The sequence below is a fragment of the Microcaecilia unicolor genome, chromosome 2 (genome assembly GCF_901765095.1).
Source record: "Microcaecilia unicolor chromosome 2, aMicUni1.1, whole genome shotgun sequence".
In the NCBI taxonomy this organism is placed as follows: Eukaryota; Metazoa; Chordata; class Amphibia; order Gymnophiona; family Siphonopidae; genus Microcaecilia; species Microcaecilia unicolor.
In genome coordinates this window covers 397106216-397122489 of record NC_044032.1, presented here as the reverse complement: position 1 = coordinate 397122489, position 16274 = coordinate 397106216, and the positions used below count along the sequence as shown (strand labels likewise).

Genomic DNA, 16274 nt, shown 5'->3' with positions numbered 1-16274 from the left:
AGCTGAAGTAACAGCCAGAAAAAATATGATCTTCCAGGTCAAGTACTTCAGATGGCAGGAATTCAGTGGCTCAAAGGTGCTTTCATCAGTTATGTGATGACGTTGAGATCCCATGACACTGGTGGGGGCTTTGACAAAAGCAAACCACTCATGAAGCAAACAACTAAAAGATATCCAGAGATGATAAGCACCAATTGCACTAAGGGTGAACCCTTATGGAGTTGGTCTTGAGACTAGACTCTGATAGGTGTAGAAGGTATTCAAGCAGGGTCTGTGTGGGTCAAGCAAGGTGATCTAGGGCCTTGCTCTCACACCAGATGGCAAACCTCCTCCATTTAAAAGAATAGCACCTTTTAGTGGAGTCTTTCCTGGAAGCCAACAAAGTTCGAGAGACACCCTCCGAAACAGCCAAGGAAGCAAATTCTAGGTTCTCAACATCCAAACTGTGAGAGCTAGAGACTGGAGTTTGAGTTGTAGAAGAGACCCCTCTTTCTGTGTGATGAGGGTCAGAAAACATTCCAATCTCCATGGTTCTTCGGAGGATAACTCCAGAAGAGGAGGGAACCATATCTGCCGCGGCCAGTATGGCGGAATCAGAATTATAATTCCACGGTCTTGCTTGAGTTTCAACAAAGTTTTCCCCACTAGAGGTTTGGGAGGATACACATACAGAAGACCTGTCCCCCAACTGAGGAGGAAGGCATCTGACGCTAGTCTGTCATGGGCCTGAAGCTTGGAACTGAACTGAGAGACTTTGTGGTTGATCTCAGTGGCCAAAAGATCAAGCGAGAGGATGCCCCACACTCGGAAGATCTTGTGGGCTATGCCCATATTGAGAGATCAGTCGTGTGGTTGCATTATCCTGCTTAGTCTATCAGCCAGGGTATTTTTTTTGAATGCCAGATAGTAGCTCGAAGGAACATGTCATGCTGGTGAGACCAATGCCACATCCGGAAGGCCTCCTGACACAGAGAGGGTGATCCGGTGCCCCCTGCTTGATGGTATAATACATTACAACCTGATTGTCTGTTTGAATGAGTACAATTTGATGAGACAGTTGATCTCTGAATGCCTTTACAATGTTCCAGATCGCCCGGAGCTCCAGGATATTGATCTGAAGATTTGTTTCCTGGGTGGACCAAGCACCTTGAGTGTGAAGCCCATCTACATGAGCACCCCATCCCAAGAGAGACACATTCATTGTCAGCAATTTTTGTGGCTGAGGGATTTGGAATGGAAGTCTCAGAATCAAATTGGTTCGAATGGGCCACCACTAAAGAGAATGTACAAGCTCAGGGGACACTTGGATAACATCTTCCAGGTTCCTCGTGGTTTGACACCCTGAGAAGCCAGGGTCCACTGAGCTGATCTCATCTGAAGACATGTCATGGGTGTAACATACACTGTGGAAGCCACATGGGCCAACAACCTCAACATTTGCCGAGCTGTGACCAGCTGAGAGGCTCGAATAATGGAAGCGAGCGTGACACAAGTGTCTGCTCTCATATCTGGAAGGTAGGCTCGAACCTTCTGTGTATAGAGCAGGGTTTCTATGAATTCCAATCGTTGGACAGGGTGAAGATGAGACTTGGGGTAGTTTAAAAGAAACCCTAATAGCTTGAGTGCTCGAATAGTCATTTGCATGGACTCCTGAGCTCCAACTGAAGAGATGTTCTTCACCAGCCCATCGTCGAGATATGGGAACACATGGACTCTGAGTCTGCATAGCGATGCTACAACTACCGCTAGACATTTGGTGAAGACTCTGGGAACTGAAGTGAGGCCAAAAGGTAACACACCATACTGAAAGTGATGTGTTCCCAGCCAAAATCAAAGATACTTCCAGTGGGATGGAAGTATTGGGATTTGAGTATATGCATCCTTTAAGTTTAGAGAGCATAGCCAATCATTTTTCTGCATCATTGGGTGAAGAGTGCCCAGGGAAACCATCCTGAACTTTTCTCGGGCTAGGAATTTGTTCAGGGCCCTTAGGTCTAGGATGGGACACATCCTCCGTTTTCTTCTGCACAAGTACCTTGAATAGAATCCCCGCACTTCCTCCCCTGCTGGAACGGAATTGACCGCATGGGCTGAGAGTTCCTCTGCAAGTACCTGACTGTGCTGAGAGCTGAATGAATGAGCTCTTAGTGGGCAATTTGGAGGTTTTTGATACCAATTGAGTGCATACTGAGACGGACTATTTGAAGAACCCACCGGTTGGAGGTTATAAGGGGCCACTTTTGTGGAAAAACTTCAGCCTCTCCCCAACTGGCAAGTCATCCTGGATGGACACTTTTACTGCAGTTATGCTGTGCTGGAGACAGTCAAAAGTTAGTCTCTTGCTTTGACTGGGGAGCAGCAGGGGCCTTAGGCGCATGCTGTTGACATGAACGAGCGCACTGGGGCTGAGCCTGAACTGGCTGGCTTGCCGAGGGCTTGTACCTACATCCCTGATAATAATAGGTACTCCTCCTGGGCTTGCCAAAAGTCCTCCTAGCTGAGGAGGTAGATGCAGAAAGTGCCCGGTGGGGAAGAGGAGAGATGGTATGTTTTTTGATTTGGTCAGCAACCTCCTCAACTTTCTCTCCAAAAAGGTTATCCCCCTCACATGGGGCATCCACCAACTTCTGCTGAATAGAATGTTCCAAGTCAGAAACACAAAGCCATTGAGAATCTGCGCATTGCTATTGAGCAGAGATCCTGGATACCACATCAAAAGTGGTGTAAGTGCACCTGGCCAAGAAATTTTGACACACCTTCTGATGCTTCACCAACTGGTGAAGTGACTCGGCCTGTTCCAGAGGGAGCGTCTCAGCCAGGTCCGACAACTTGTGCACTGAGTTTCACAAGTGGATGCTCATGAAGAACTGGTACTATTGTATTCGGGAGATGAGCATTGAAACTTGGTACATCTTCCTCCCAAAAAATCCACGGTTCTAGCTTCTCACCCTGGTGGCGCCGAGGCATAGTCCCTGGATCTCCTGGCTCTTTGAGAGCAGATCCCACCACCATGGAATTGTGAGGTAACTGAGGCTTATCAAAACCAGGTGCACTTTGGATCCAATACTGGGTATTGATCTTCTTGGGCATGACCAGCAGCAACAGAAGGGACTCTCAGTTCCTAGTGAGGACTTCCTGGAGTGACTTGTGGAGAGGGACAGTCACAGCCTCCCTACAAGGAGATGTGTAGTCCAGGACCTCGAGCATCCAAAGGAAGGAAATAGCATCAGCCATTTCATTGACAAAAGAAGGGAATGAAAAGCTCTCCAGAAGAGACTTTCTCCTTTCAGGTGGAGGGGACGGTCCAGAGGGAATTCCATAGGACTCGTCAGAGGAAATGTACTTTGGATCCTCCTCTGAATCCCATGAGCGCTGCTCTTCAGTGTCAGACATTGCCTCCCGATGGGAGTGTCGAGACTAAACCTGCCTCGACGTGGAGGAACCATGCCCTCGAGAATGATGTCAAGAAATCGGTTCCCGCCTCGACTATGGCGAAGCTTCCTCCACCGACATCGAAGGGGTGCTGGCTTGGGGGCAGTCAACACCATGGCAGTCGACAATGGAGCCGCATGTGGCATTGGAGGCCGCACCGCAGGCTGAGGGCCAAGCAGGGCTGCAACAGTTGGCAGGGTAGGCACAAGAACCCCTGATGCCAATGCACACCATTGCATTAGGCCATCCAGCAGCTCAGGGAACAAGGCCTGGATGCACTCATTGCGGGCCGACACCGGGAAAAGCAGGGGTACCAGTTCAGGTGCCGGTTGCGGAGCTGCCGGGGTCGATACAGGAGTAGGGTCTTGGCTGCTGGTAGTCCCTTTATGGAGAAGGAGCGGCCCCTCCTGGTGTCAATGCTTCCCAGGTGCTGAATCCTTCGATGCCCAGGAGATCCCGGCACCATGCATTGAGGGTGACCAATGATGATGCTTCTTGGACTTCACCTGAAGCATGTCACCAAGCCTCCTCAGTGCTGACAAGGACGTCAAATCCACACATTGCCTCAGGGTCAGGTCCGATGATGGATGGTCCTGGGGGCCCTGCACAGCAGGCAGCCTCAAGGCAGGTGGAGACCCACTCGATGCTTCACTGCTCCTAGTGTCTATCAGCAGCCATGTTTACCGCCATTCCCAATGCTGGTGCCACACTCGATGTTGATGCTGACATCGAGGAACCGGATCCAAAAATCTCTCATTGAACCTCTCTGTAAATCTGTATCCTCTTATTTATGAGAAGACAGAGGACACAGTTAATGCGGCTATGATCAGGCCGAAGACACTGTAGACACCAAGAATGGGTGTCCTTTCTAGAGACTGTCCGATTGTACAGGGTACAGCACTTAAAGCCACTGGGAACCTTCATGGACATGGAAAGAAAAACTTCCTCAGCTAAATTAAACAAAGCGATGGTGCCTGAAAAAGGGGCAAGGCATGGCAAAAAAAACCAAAGGGAAAATTCCCGGCCGGTCAAGGCCTAAAAGCGGCCGAACGATGACGAAAAGAAAGGAAACTTAAAACCGGGCAAAATAAACTAAAAAATATGGGAAAGACCAAAAAGGAGGTTCCACAACTGGGAACACAATTTTAGATGAAAAAGATTGCCGAAAGGCACAGAAAAGCTCTTTAGGATCGAGCGTTGTGAGGAGACGGTAAAAAAATAAGTAATCTCCTCACCACTGTAGAAAAAGAACTAAGGAGATGTGTCCTCGCAGCAGGCTGGAATGCACGCGTGCATGCGAGGTGGAGTGTGTCTTGCGCTCGACAAAGCTCTACTTAAACTTGTTATAAGTCCCGGACCGGGCAACGTGGGTCGGCATCACCCACTTGTGAGACTAGATAAGCCTGCTTATCCTCGGAGAAAATTTGTTACGCTGTTATGGCCAGGCTATAATTCTTTTGATTTTCCCTAGTATTTTGCCCCAATCTGACCTATACTGGCCAAATGTAGGAGAAGCTTGTGCCTCACCTTTATAAGCCTGTCTCCTGGCTGCAGCCTCCCATCGCTTTTGGCAGGATCCTGAATGATATCATGAATGTAACAGCCAACATTATCATTAGCTTTGATCACAGTGAATCCCAGGCTGCCCTGCTCTGATTTAGTCATAGTGACATGGAGTTCCACTTCCTGAGGAAGAAAAGAATGCATCAGCACACAAATTAGGGTAAGCACTGCATTTTCAAACAAGAAAATCTCACAGCATTCAGAACCAGCACACTTGGAAAAAATGAGGTTTTTAATTATGAGTGCCATGTCCATGGAGAGCACACACAAATTTGGAGCAGGAATAAATTTCTGCCACAGCATTTGTGCACTACTGAGACCCCTATGATAATTTTATTAACAGGTGTCTTTTTGGACATTCTCCCTAGGCACCCTGCTATAGAATTAAGAACTTACAGGAGTTGCCTAGTTTTAGGTGGCAAGAACATTTGTAAATGCTGGTATTCTAGTAATTTATGTGTGTATTATGAAAACATATAAGGGTGATCATATGGGAAGAGGATGAGTGAAACTCACAAATGTGCATGTAGATTATAAATACTTATAATCTATGCGAGTTCTTTTGCAATCTAGGTGCAGCTCTACAGCGGGTGTAAGTCACTGTGCTTAAAATATGGGTGTATTCTTGGACCCTTATACTAGTATTCTACAAAGGAAATGTCAGACTCGTGAGTCCTTCCTGGTCCTGCCTCGGCGGTCAGGCAACCCTGATACTTCACCTGCGATGACAATCGTTCCCCAGAGGTTGAGCCCCTAGATGCGGGCGGCCGAAAGGACTTCAGAGGGCAGGGGCCGAGAGGAAGAGAAGCCAAGAGGCAGAAAAGACCTGGGTTCTGGATCCTACAGGAGACCAGCGGGTAATCGGCAGACAGCTGGGACAGAGAGTAGTTAGGAACGCACTGGACAAAGGCAGGCAGCAGGCACAGAGAGTAGACAGGAACACGTTGGGTCAAAAGGCAGACAGCAGGCACAGAGAGTAGACAGGAACACGTTGGGTCAAAAGGCAGGCAGCAGGCACAGAGAGTAGTCAGGAACACACTGGGTCAAAAGGCAGGCAAATGGGGGCAAAACACACAGTAGAGTAAACAAGACCTACCAGAGTAGAAGCCAAAGCATGGAGACCAGGAGGAGATCAGCTGATAAAGTGCTGGCGTCTGACGTAAACAGAACCAGCAAGGTGAAGGGGTGCTGCCATAGGATAAAGAGCAGGAGGAGGGAAACAACTGGGAGACCCATCGGAGAGGTGCAAAGGAAGACAACAGGAGAGGAAGCCACCGATTGGCCAGGTGAAGAAGAGCCAAGGGAACAGACTGCCGGAGCGTCCAATCCCTCGTGGGACAGGAGGTGGGGCGGAGAATCCCAAGCAAGCCAGGAGCCAGGCAACGCGAGAGACCCTGCGGCACGAAAACGCTGAAAAGCGCAAGCCCGAGGGAACCAGCAGCATGTGCAGCAGTTCCTCATGCTGCCCGAGGACGCCGCGTGCGTTGAGGTAGGGGACACGACAGGAAAGCAGGCACCTAATTTAGAATAGACTCCAAATTGGTGTGTTCTTAACACCCTTACAGAATTACCTCCTTAGGGGGCAATTCTACAAAGAGGGTGCCAAAACCTAGGTGTCAAGAGTGCACATAAATGATCAGAATACCAGCATATATCTGCGTAAATGCCAATATTCCAGCTATGCACTATTCTATCAGATGGCACCTAAACGTGCTGGCGTATAGTTTGAAGGTTGGTATACACGAGGCTTTTTTTGAGGGGGTACTGAGTACTGGCACCTTTTCCAATGTCTGCTAAAATTGACCCATGGTCCTCAAGATTTTAATGAAAGAGCTCAGGCTCTACACATCAATTCTGCCTTGTCATAGATTCTGTGACTGGTTGCAGGGGGCCTGGCTATTCTGGGGTGGGTCCCTCAGTGATCATCCCACCTCTGAAGGGTGGCCTGGCATTTGAGTACCGGCACCTTTTTTGCTAGAAAAAATGCACTGGGTATACACATGGGTGGAGTATGGGCAGGGCTCACACTTATGTGCGTCAATTATAGAATACTATGATTTGGATGTGCTTTTTAACCAATCTAGGCACAAGCATTTACATCAGCTCTATGATCTGCGTAAGAGCTCGTGCCTAAAAACATACATGTGCATATAACTGGTTACGCATAGTATTCTATAAAGGAAAGTAGGTGCCTAATTTCCTTCATAGAAGCAAAAGAAGCACCTTTACAGAACTGCTCTCTATGAGGGTAATTCTTTAACAGTGCATCTATTTTTAGTGCAAAGAACATGCCAAAGTGAGCAGAATACTGACATATATGCACTTAGGGGTGAACATACACTTTGGCTACAAACTCTTCTACAAATTGGCACCTAAATGTGATGGCATGTAGTTTGAAGGTGGGCATACACATGGGTGGAGTCTAGTAAAGGATGGACAGGGTGCACAGTTACACTTTAAACTACAGAATACTATAATTTATGCATTTTTTTACACCACCTCTATGGCTGGTGTAAGTGGTCACCCCTAAAATATAGGCACGTATTTGCTCTGCCATGCTAGTATTCTAAGAAGAAAAGTAAACAATGCTTTTCTTTATTGACTAGGCTCCAAATGGGTGCCTTCTTTGCACCTAAATATAGGCACATTGTTATAGAACTACCCTCCAAATGTTCCTATTACAAACTTTTAGGTATGTATATCCTGGGGTAATTTTATAAATGCCTTTTAAGTTTGTAAAATGCTGTCCCATATGCTCAAGTCTTTTAAATAACTACTCTCTTAATGATTTTGATGGTTCAGCGTCATCTGAATATCTTACTTTACCTATTATTTTGTTAACATTGCTGTTTTAAAATAGCATAGCAATTTTATTCTCCTTTTTCTCTGTGACCTTTAATATCCCTAACAGATCACTTACTGGTTCAAATTCTTCAGTTTCTTTTTCACACTGGTTGAGCACCGGGAACATCACAGCTTGGTGTGGGACAGATTGAGAAGCAGTACTGAAGTAGGTATCATCCAGTTGACTAGGTGAAGTAAACTGAAGTTGTGATTTGCAATGCTGCTCTGGCGTCATATCCAATGGCAATGGAGAAGGAGGGTTACTGCAAAATGGAATAAATAGCGTGGCAACTTTAAAAAGTGAAGACAGTGTTCTCAAATTCAGCTTACAATGTTCAGCAAGCGTGTATATAATACTGACTTCAGAAAAGTACACACACTGGATTTCTTGTTTTTTTTTTTTAGTTACTTACAAACTGATCGTTAACCAACATTAAAGATCAGTTTTAATGCAGGCGTTATCTGTTGATTTGAAGAGCAATTTTCAAGGCTATTTCTAGGTAAAATAATGGGCTGCTATAAAGTTACCTGCCCTATATGGTTGCTATTTTCTACAGGCTTTTTGTGCGTATATACAAATATATTCATGTATAGTGTGCTTATAATACTACTCCCTTGCATAAAAATACATGCAATGACAAAAACACGTAGTTTTTAGTTGACTTGGGAGTGGGTCATTTTGGCAGTGGATTATGGGTGGAGCACCAGCAGAGACAGGATTTATGCATTTCTTTATCTGTGAATTCATGGCTGTTTCCAAGCAGATGTAAATGTCCATAACTTTATTTTTTGCTGTGATTTAGGTTGCTTTCATGGAGCAATTTTATAAAGACACAAAGACAATTAGATGTCTTCTTAAAATATGTACAAAACAGGCACCCACTTGCTCTCCCAACCTAGGTAACCTTTTTAAAATCACTCTTCATGTGGATATAAGTATGTGCACAGTGTCATTTTGTGCACATTTGTGCTGGATGTATATGGGAGGCCTTCCTGCAGATAGGGTTAGGACAGCATCTGGAACTATGTGCAACCTTTCCAGTTTTCAAAAGTATGGCTGTATGTCATTCAGAAAAAGCACCTACCCAAATCAGCACACGTACATGTGTGTGGATATTTTTCCTGGGATAATTTTCAAAATGAGATCATGACAAGACTTCTATTTTGAAAATCAACAAAAATCCATGGCATGAAAATTACATGTGTATTTATTTTCACCAATGCAAGCAGCTATAAAATAACCCTTACATGAGCAGTCCAAAAAGCCTATTTTATAAAGACAACAAAGGAAACTCTTTGTCATTATAAAATAGACTCCTAGAGCTAATTCCAATAATGAACAAATTCTGATATACAAATTTGCACCTGCTCTGAAGTGTAAATATATGTACTTATGTATTTTATAAAATAACTGGTACATTCTGCTATTCATGCACATACATTTCACATGTGGAAAACACTTTCTAAAATGTATTTGTTGCATTTGTATCCCGCATTTTCCCACCTATTTACAGGCTCAATGTGGCTTACTTTGTTCCATAATGGCGATCGCCATTTCTGGAATGAGAAATACAAGGTGGTATTGCATTAAAGTTCATGATTGACAAAGTAGATTAAGCAGTCAAGTATAAAGAGTTCATATTCGGAATGAGAGAGAGAGAGTGGTATTGCGTTAAAGTTCATTCGTGGTAGAGTAACTGAGGCAGTTGAGTATAGAGAGTTGGGTTTTATCCAGTTCTGGTTTGAAATCAGTGGATAATAAAGAATTAAGTTTACAATAGAGTGGTGCTTACTCCTTCAGGGGCAATTCTATATAACAAGGTGCCTCCAATTAGGTACCCTCAGGGAACATGGTAGGAGCCTAGTTTATAAAGATATAAGAGACATAAGTGGGAGCACTGTCTATGCCCTGCTCATGCTCCACTTGAAAATACATACTATGTAAGTTAAGTGGATGTTTGCAGGATAGCACTTATGTGCACACTTATGCACCTAAATGCTACTATTCTACACATTTATGAACATAACATGTGCATACTGTGAGTACCTTGGTTACAGAATTGCTTTGATAATGTCTGATTTACTAAAGGGTGAGATGTCTTTAGTAAAATGGAAGTTAAATTAGGTGTTTTGAAGGAGATAGTCCTGATACATTACCACCAGTACTGTGCGCTCTGGCAGGGGCTCCAATCTCCCCCTGTCCAACTGAAGACTACAGGAAAGAGTAAGGATCACTTCTCCCAAAGTCTTCCCATGAACTAAAGCAAGATCAAGGTCCTCTCTGGGACTAATGACACTCATTTCTGTTTCTCCTCCCTTCCTAAAGCCCCATTTACTCATCTGAAGACTGCCAATCTGCTCTTCAGTCTCCCATATCACGCTTGAGGATGTTTGACCCATTCTTCCATACAGAATTGTTTCAGCTCTGTGACATCTAAGGGTTTCTTTGCATCAACAGTTCACTTCAGGTCTTGCCACAACAATTCGCTAGGATTTAGGCAGTGCCTTTGATTGCCTAATCCAAAACATGAAATCTCTTCTTCAGTTATTCTATAGTTGGTTACCTGAAAGTTTATGGTTGTTACCCTACTGTAATCCACTTTCAGCTCAGTCTCAAAGAAAGAAGGGGTTTTTTGTTTCAGTTTGGCCAAATCAATGTTCTGACTTAAATCCAACTTAAATTTTAAGACAAGATCTGAAGCAAGCTGTTCATGCAAAGAAGGCTTCAAATGCCAAAGAGCTGAAACAGGTCTACATAAATGGGCCAAAATTCGTCAAGGGTGAAGTAAGAAACTGATCAACCCTTACAGGAAAGGTTAAGTTGAAATTATTACTGCTTAAAGAGGTGCCACTATTTACTGAATGATACTGTTAAATATTTTGGTTGACTAAATTATAAAAATATCATTTTATACAAGCTTTTTAATAAGGTTCTCTCTCTCATCTGGGTTTAGGTATTGAGTGTACATTTTGTTGAACTCTACAGTACCGTAAGGTGTTCGCAAACGTTTTCATAGAACTGTATTTACATAGTAACATAGTTACATAATGGCAGATAACATGTATGGTCCATCCAGTCTCCCCAACAAGATAAACCACTAGTATATGACAAAATATGTAATCATGATCTTGAGCTGTCCTTGCCATTTTCAGGGCACAGGCTGTAGAAGTCTGCCCGCCACTAGCCTTATTTCTGAACTACTGGATTTGCCACTTAAGCACAGCTAAGTAGTTTTGAGTCCCTTATATTTCCATATAGGAATCCTTTACGTTTATCCCATGCATTCTTGAATTCGGATATCGTTTTCATCTCCACCACATCCCACAGGAGGGCATTCCAGGCATCCATCATCCTTCTCCATGAAAAAGTACTTCCTAACATTACTCTTAAGTCGACCTCCTATAAGCTCCATTTATGTCCTCTAGTTTTACTGCTTACCTTTCTCCATATTAATACCTTTCAAACATTTAAACTGTATCATTTCACCCCTCCCTCTTTTTATCTAGGGTATACATATCCAGGTCCTCAAGTCTCTTCTTGTAGGTCTTTTGATGCAAACCCCACATCATTTTTGTCAATTTTCTCTGAACCACTTAATGTCTTTTTATGTACTTAGTAAGACGTGGCCTGCAAAACTGAATGCAATACTCCAAGTGAGTCCTCACTGGTGACTTGTACAGGGGCATCAACACTTCCTTTCTCTGGTGGTTATAACTCTCTCTATACAGCCTAGCATCCTTCTGGCTACAGCCACCATCTTGTCACATGAGCTGTGCTTATAAGACTCTTGCCTCCAATCTCATACATCTCCTTTGGATTTATGCAATCCAAGTGTATCACTCTGCACTTCTTCACATTAAATTTGAACTGTGACACATTAGACCGTTCTTCTAATTGCTGAGATCTCTTCTCATGCTTTCTACTCCCTCTGGGGTAGTCACTCTGTTGGTAATGTTCATGTCATCTGTAAAAAGGCAAACTTTTCCTTTTAACCCTTTGGCAATGTTGCTCACAAATATATTAGAGAGAATTGGTCCTAGTTCTGAACCTTGAGGCACTCTACTTCTCACCTTTCTTTCCTCTGAGTGGATTCCATTTGTCATCACCCTCTGTCGGTCAACCAGTTTCCAATCCAGTTCACCACTTGGGATCCTAACTTCATTCAAGATAAATGAGTTTGTCTTGTTGGGCAGACTGGATGGACCGTACAGGTCTTTATCTGCCATCATTTACTATGTTACTATATTCCACTCAGCTTACTCATGAGTCTCCTGTGAAGAACTGTAAAAAAAAAAAAAAAAAAAGCTTTGCTGAAATCCAAATAGACCCTATCAACACGTGTCTACTATCCAGCTCTCTTCTCTGATTACCCAGTTAAAGAAGTCTGACTTGTTTGGCATGATTTTCCTTTGGGAAAATCGTGCTGCCTCGGATCCCTCAACCCCACTATATTTTCTTTCAGCAGTGTGTTCATTAGTTCCAGCTACTGAAGTAGGGCTTACCAGGCTGTAGAGTTTCTCATGTCTACCCTGTCTCCACTTTTGTGAAGTGGTACCACATCTGTTTGTCTCCAATTCTGCGAACATCTCCTGTCTCAAAGGATCTATTAAATAAATCCTCGAGAACCTGTCAGGATTTCACTGCTCCCTCAATATTCTTGGATGTATCTCATCTGACCCCAAGGCTTTGTCTACCTTTAGTTTTTCCAGTTCTTCATTTACAATTTCTTCTGTGAACGATGTGATATCTACTCCATTTTCATATATACCCTCAGTAGCCTACTGTGGTCCTTCTCCAGGATTTTCCTCCATGAACACATAAGTATTTGTTTAGCACATCTGCTTTTTTCTCATCACCCTCCACATAGCGTCAGTCAGCAGTTTTCAATCTTACAATTTAATTTCTAGTCTTCCTCCTTTCTCCAACATACCTGAAAAAAAGTCTTTGTCACCTCTTTTAACATCTTTAGCCACTTTTTCTTCTGTCTGTGCATTTGCTACCTATATTTCCCTCTTTGTTTCTTTGAGTTCTAGTCGGTAATCTTGTCTATGTTCCTCTTGTTTCGTTCTTCTGAATTTCTTGAATGCTGCTTCTTTTGTCTTTTATTTTTTCAGCCACTTATTTGGAAAATCATACAGGTTTCCTTTTTCTCTTGCTTCTGTTTCCTTTCCTTTCATAAAGCTCTGTCACCATAATAGCAGCTCCTTTCAGCTTGGACCACAGCCCTTCCACTTCTTCTATTTTATTTATTTATTTATTGCATTTGTATCCCACATTTTCCCACCTATTTGCAGGCTCAATGTGGCTTAAAAAATACCTTATATGGTGTCGCCATAACAGGGTCGAGAATACAATTGGTGTTACAAAGAAGTTAAGGAAAACAAGAGGAATTGGTCAAGCAGTTATAGAAAGATACATTCTGATAAAGGTGGATAGGTGTTGTGGTTTGGTTAGTTTTGAGTTTTCGTGGTAGGCCTTATTAAAGAGAGGTTTTCAGAGATTTGCGGAAGTTACTTAATTCGTGGATCGCTTTCAAGTGAGTTGGAAGTGCATTCCATAGATGCGTACTCATATAGGAAAAGCTGGTCGCATGCTTTAGTTTGTATTTTAATCCTTTACAGCTAGGGGAAGTGTATGTTAAGAAAGGTTTGGGAAGATCTTTTAGCATTTCTGGGTGGTAGGTCCACGAGGTCTAGCATGTAAGTCGGGGCATCTCTGTAAATGATTTTATGAACTATCGTGTAGATCTTGAACGTGATACGTTCTTTAAGAGAGAGCCAGTGTAGATTCTTTCTTAGGGGTTTTGCACTTTCATATTTTGTTTTTCCAAATATGAGTCTGGCTGCGGTATTCTGGGCTGTTTGAAGTTTCTTGATGGTCTGTTCTTTACAGCCAGCGTAAAGTGCATTTCAATAGTCCACGTGACTTAATACCAATGACTGTACCAGGTTCCGAAAGATGGCCCTTGGGAAGAAGGGTTTTACTCTTTTGAGTTTCGACATGGAGTGGAACATTTTCTTAGTTGTATTCTTCACGTGATTTTCAAGTGTGAGATTTCGCAATCGTAACTCCTAGAATTTTCAGGTTGTTTGAGACGGGGAGGGAGAAGTTTGGGGTGGTTATGGTGGTGAACTTCTTTGTATTGTGTTGTGACGTGAGTATAAGACATTGTGTTTTTTCTGCATTGAGTTTTAGCTGAAATGCATCTGCCCAGGAGTGCATGATTTGGAAGCTTTGGTTGATTTTGTCATTGATTTCCTTTAGGTCATGTTTGAATGGGATGTAAATCGTAACATCATCTGCATATATGTATGGGTTGAGATTCTGATTGTCTAATAGCTTGGCTAGGGGTATCATCATTAGGTTAAATAAATTAGGTTAATATCCCATCAGCTCTTTCTTTAGGTACTCCTTCATTTTGATGAAGTCAGCATGTTTGAAATCCAGTACTTTGAGTTTTGGGTGTCTGCACTCCGCTTTAGCTCTTATATCAGCTGTAACACTGACTTTTCTGCTTACCCTACATCCTCTATTTGGAGCCAGTGTTCTTCCAGTTATTTTTTGCCTACTTTTCCCTTTCCTCAACCTTCCTTTCAACATCTGTCTTACTGCACCACTATTGCTACAGCCCCTCCAGCTCCTATTTTGCATTCCTTTCCTTTTGGTCTTCTTAACTGTCACTCTTTAAGAACAAACATGACCCTTTTCTCAATTTTAATCTTGATTTGTTTTGTCTCACTGAGACATGGTTACGTCCTGGAGAAGATTCATGTCTTTATGAATCTCAACCTTCTTTCAGTCATTTTACACTTCTTGGTCCTCTAAATGTAGTGGAGGCATTGCAATTCTTTACTGCTCTGGAAATATCCCCTCTTCATTTCGGCTATTCAGAAATTCTTGCTATTGTCACGTATACACAGCAGGAACCTGGGTTTGTGAGCCCTTGGGCCACTGCCGAGGAGCAGCAGCGGCAGGAGAATCACCCCAACACCAGATAAGGCAGACCGGAACTGGAACACAGTGGACTGGAGTAAGGCTTCACCTACACTTGGCACCTTTCACCAAGAGTTGAGCTCTGGGCTTCAGGCGGCCGGTAGGACTTGCAGGACAAGGCAGGACACAGCAGTAGGCTGAAAATTAACAGGAACACTAGAAACACCCTGGGTTCCAGGAAAAACAGCAGGCAAACAAACAATCCAGAAACAAGCCAGGTCAAGGCAGGCTGTAGACAGAAGAATAGTCCAATAAACAATCCGGGTCTGGGCAGGCTGTAGACAGAAGAATAGTCCAATAAACAATCCGGGTCTGGGCAGGCGGCAGGCAGAAGAATAGTCCAATAAACAATCCGGGTCTGGGCAGGTGGCAGGCAGAAGAATAGTCCCAAAAAAACAAGCAGAATAAAAGTCACCAACACGAAAAGCACAAAGGCACTGCAACACTTCACACCAAAGGAACGCCTCTGAAGAACCCTGTTGCAAGGCAACTAAGAACCTTACCAGGTGGTTAATAAAGGCAGGTCACAAAGGAGTTCACCAGGTATGGGTGCTGCTTGGTTCCAAAAAACTCCCAAAACAATCTGGAGAGTTGGAAGATCTTCTGGCACACGGTAAATGGTAAACCATCACTTCGCAGCATTCCCCAGGTCTAAACCCCGGGGACTGAGGTGACTGCGAGCCAGGGACCTGGGCACAACCGTGACAGGTATCCATATCACTGCCCATTTTCTCTTTATTTAGTTGCTTTTTATCGTCCACCCTCAATTTCCTCTGAATAGGACAGACTTAGATTTTAGGTGACTAATATTCACATTGATTCTTTTTCTCCCAGATCTACCTTTTTCCTTTCCCTGATCTCTGACTTAGGTCTATCACAATCGGTTCACTTTGCCACACATGTTGCTGGTCATACTCTTGATCTGGCCTTTTCTAATGACTGTGCCACTTTCTCTCTTGAAAAGTTCTCAAGTGTTCCTTTACCATGGTCCGGCCACTTTCTTATCTATTTATTTATTTATTTATGGTTCATTTGTATCCCATATTTTCCCACACATGCAGGCACAAAGTCGCTTACAGAAAATTAGGAAAATTACAAATTATGAAGGTACAGATAAAGCGACTAAAGGTTATACAAGGGGAGCATTAACTAACAGTGGAAAACTAGGCAAGATGGGGAATGTATTGGGGAATATTAATCAGCAGAGTAACTAGGAGAGCACGTTTTAACAAAGAGGTAAGTTTTCAGCAATTTCTTGAAGAGGATGTGGTCCATTTGCATTTTTAGATGCTTCGGCAGTGCGTTCCAGAATTTTGGGCAACAATAGCGGAAAGAAGAGGAAAAAATCATCTTGTATTTGATGCCCTTGCAGTTAGGAAAATGTAGTTGAAGATATGACCGTGCAGCAGGCACAGAATTCCTTAGTGGAAGATCAATCAAG

At 43.5% G+C, this 16274-nt stretch overlaps 1 protein-coding gene across 1 annotated transcript in view; it reads right to left on the bottom strand.

The window, feature by feature from the left end:
- Positions 1 to 16274, bottom strand: part of PTPN13 (protein tyrosine phosphatase non-receptor type 13) — a gene marked incomplete at its 3' end in the record, with an annotated part of 651945 nt that overhangs the window by 112187 nt on the left and 523484 nt on the right. The window contains 2 exon segments of the mRNA XM_030190609.1: positions 4960 to 5118; positions 7916 to 8102. Coding sequence (XP_030046469.1) covers positions 4960 to 5118; positions 7916 to 8102 — 346 coding nt within the window.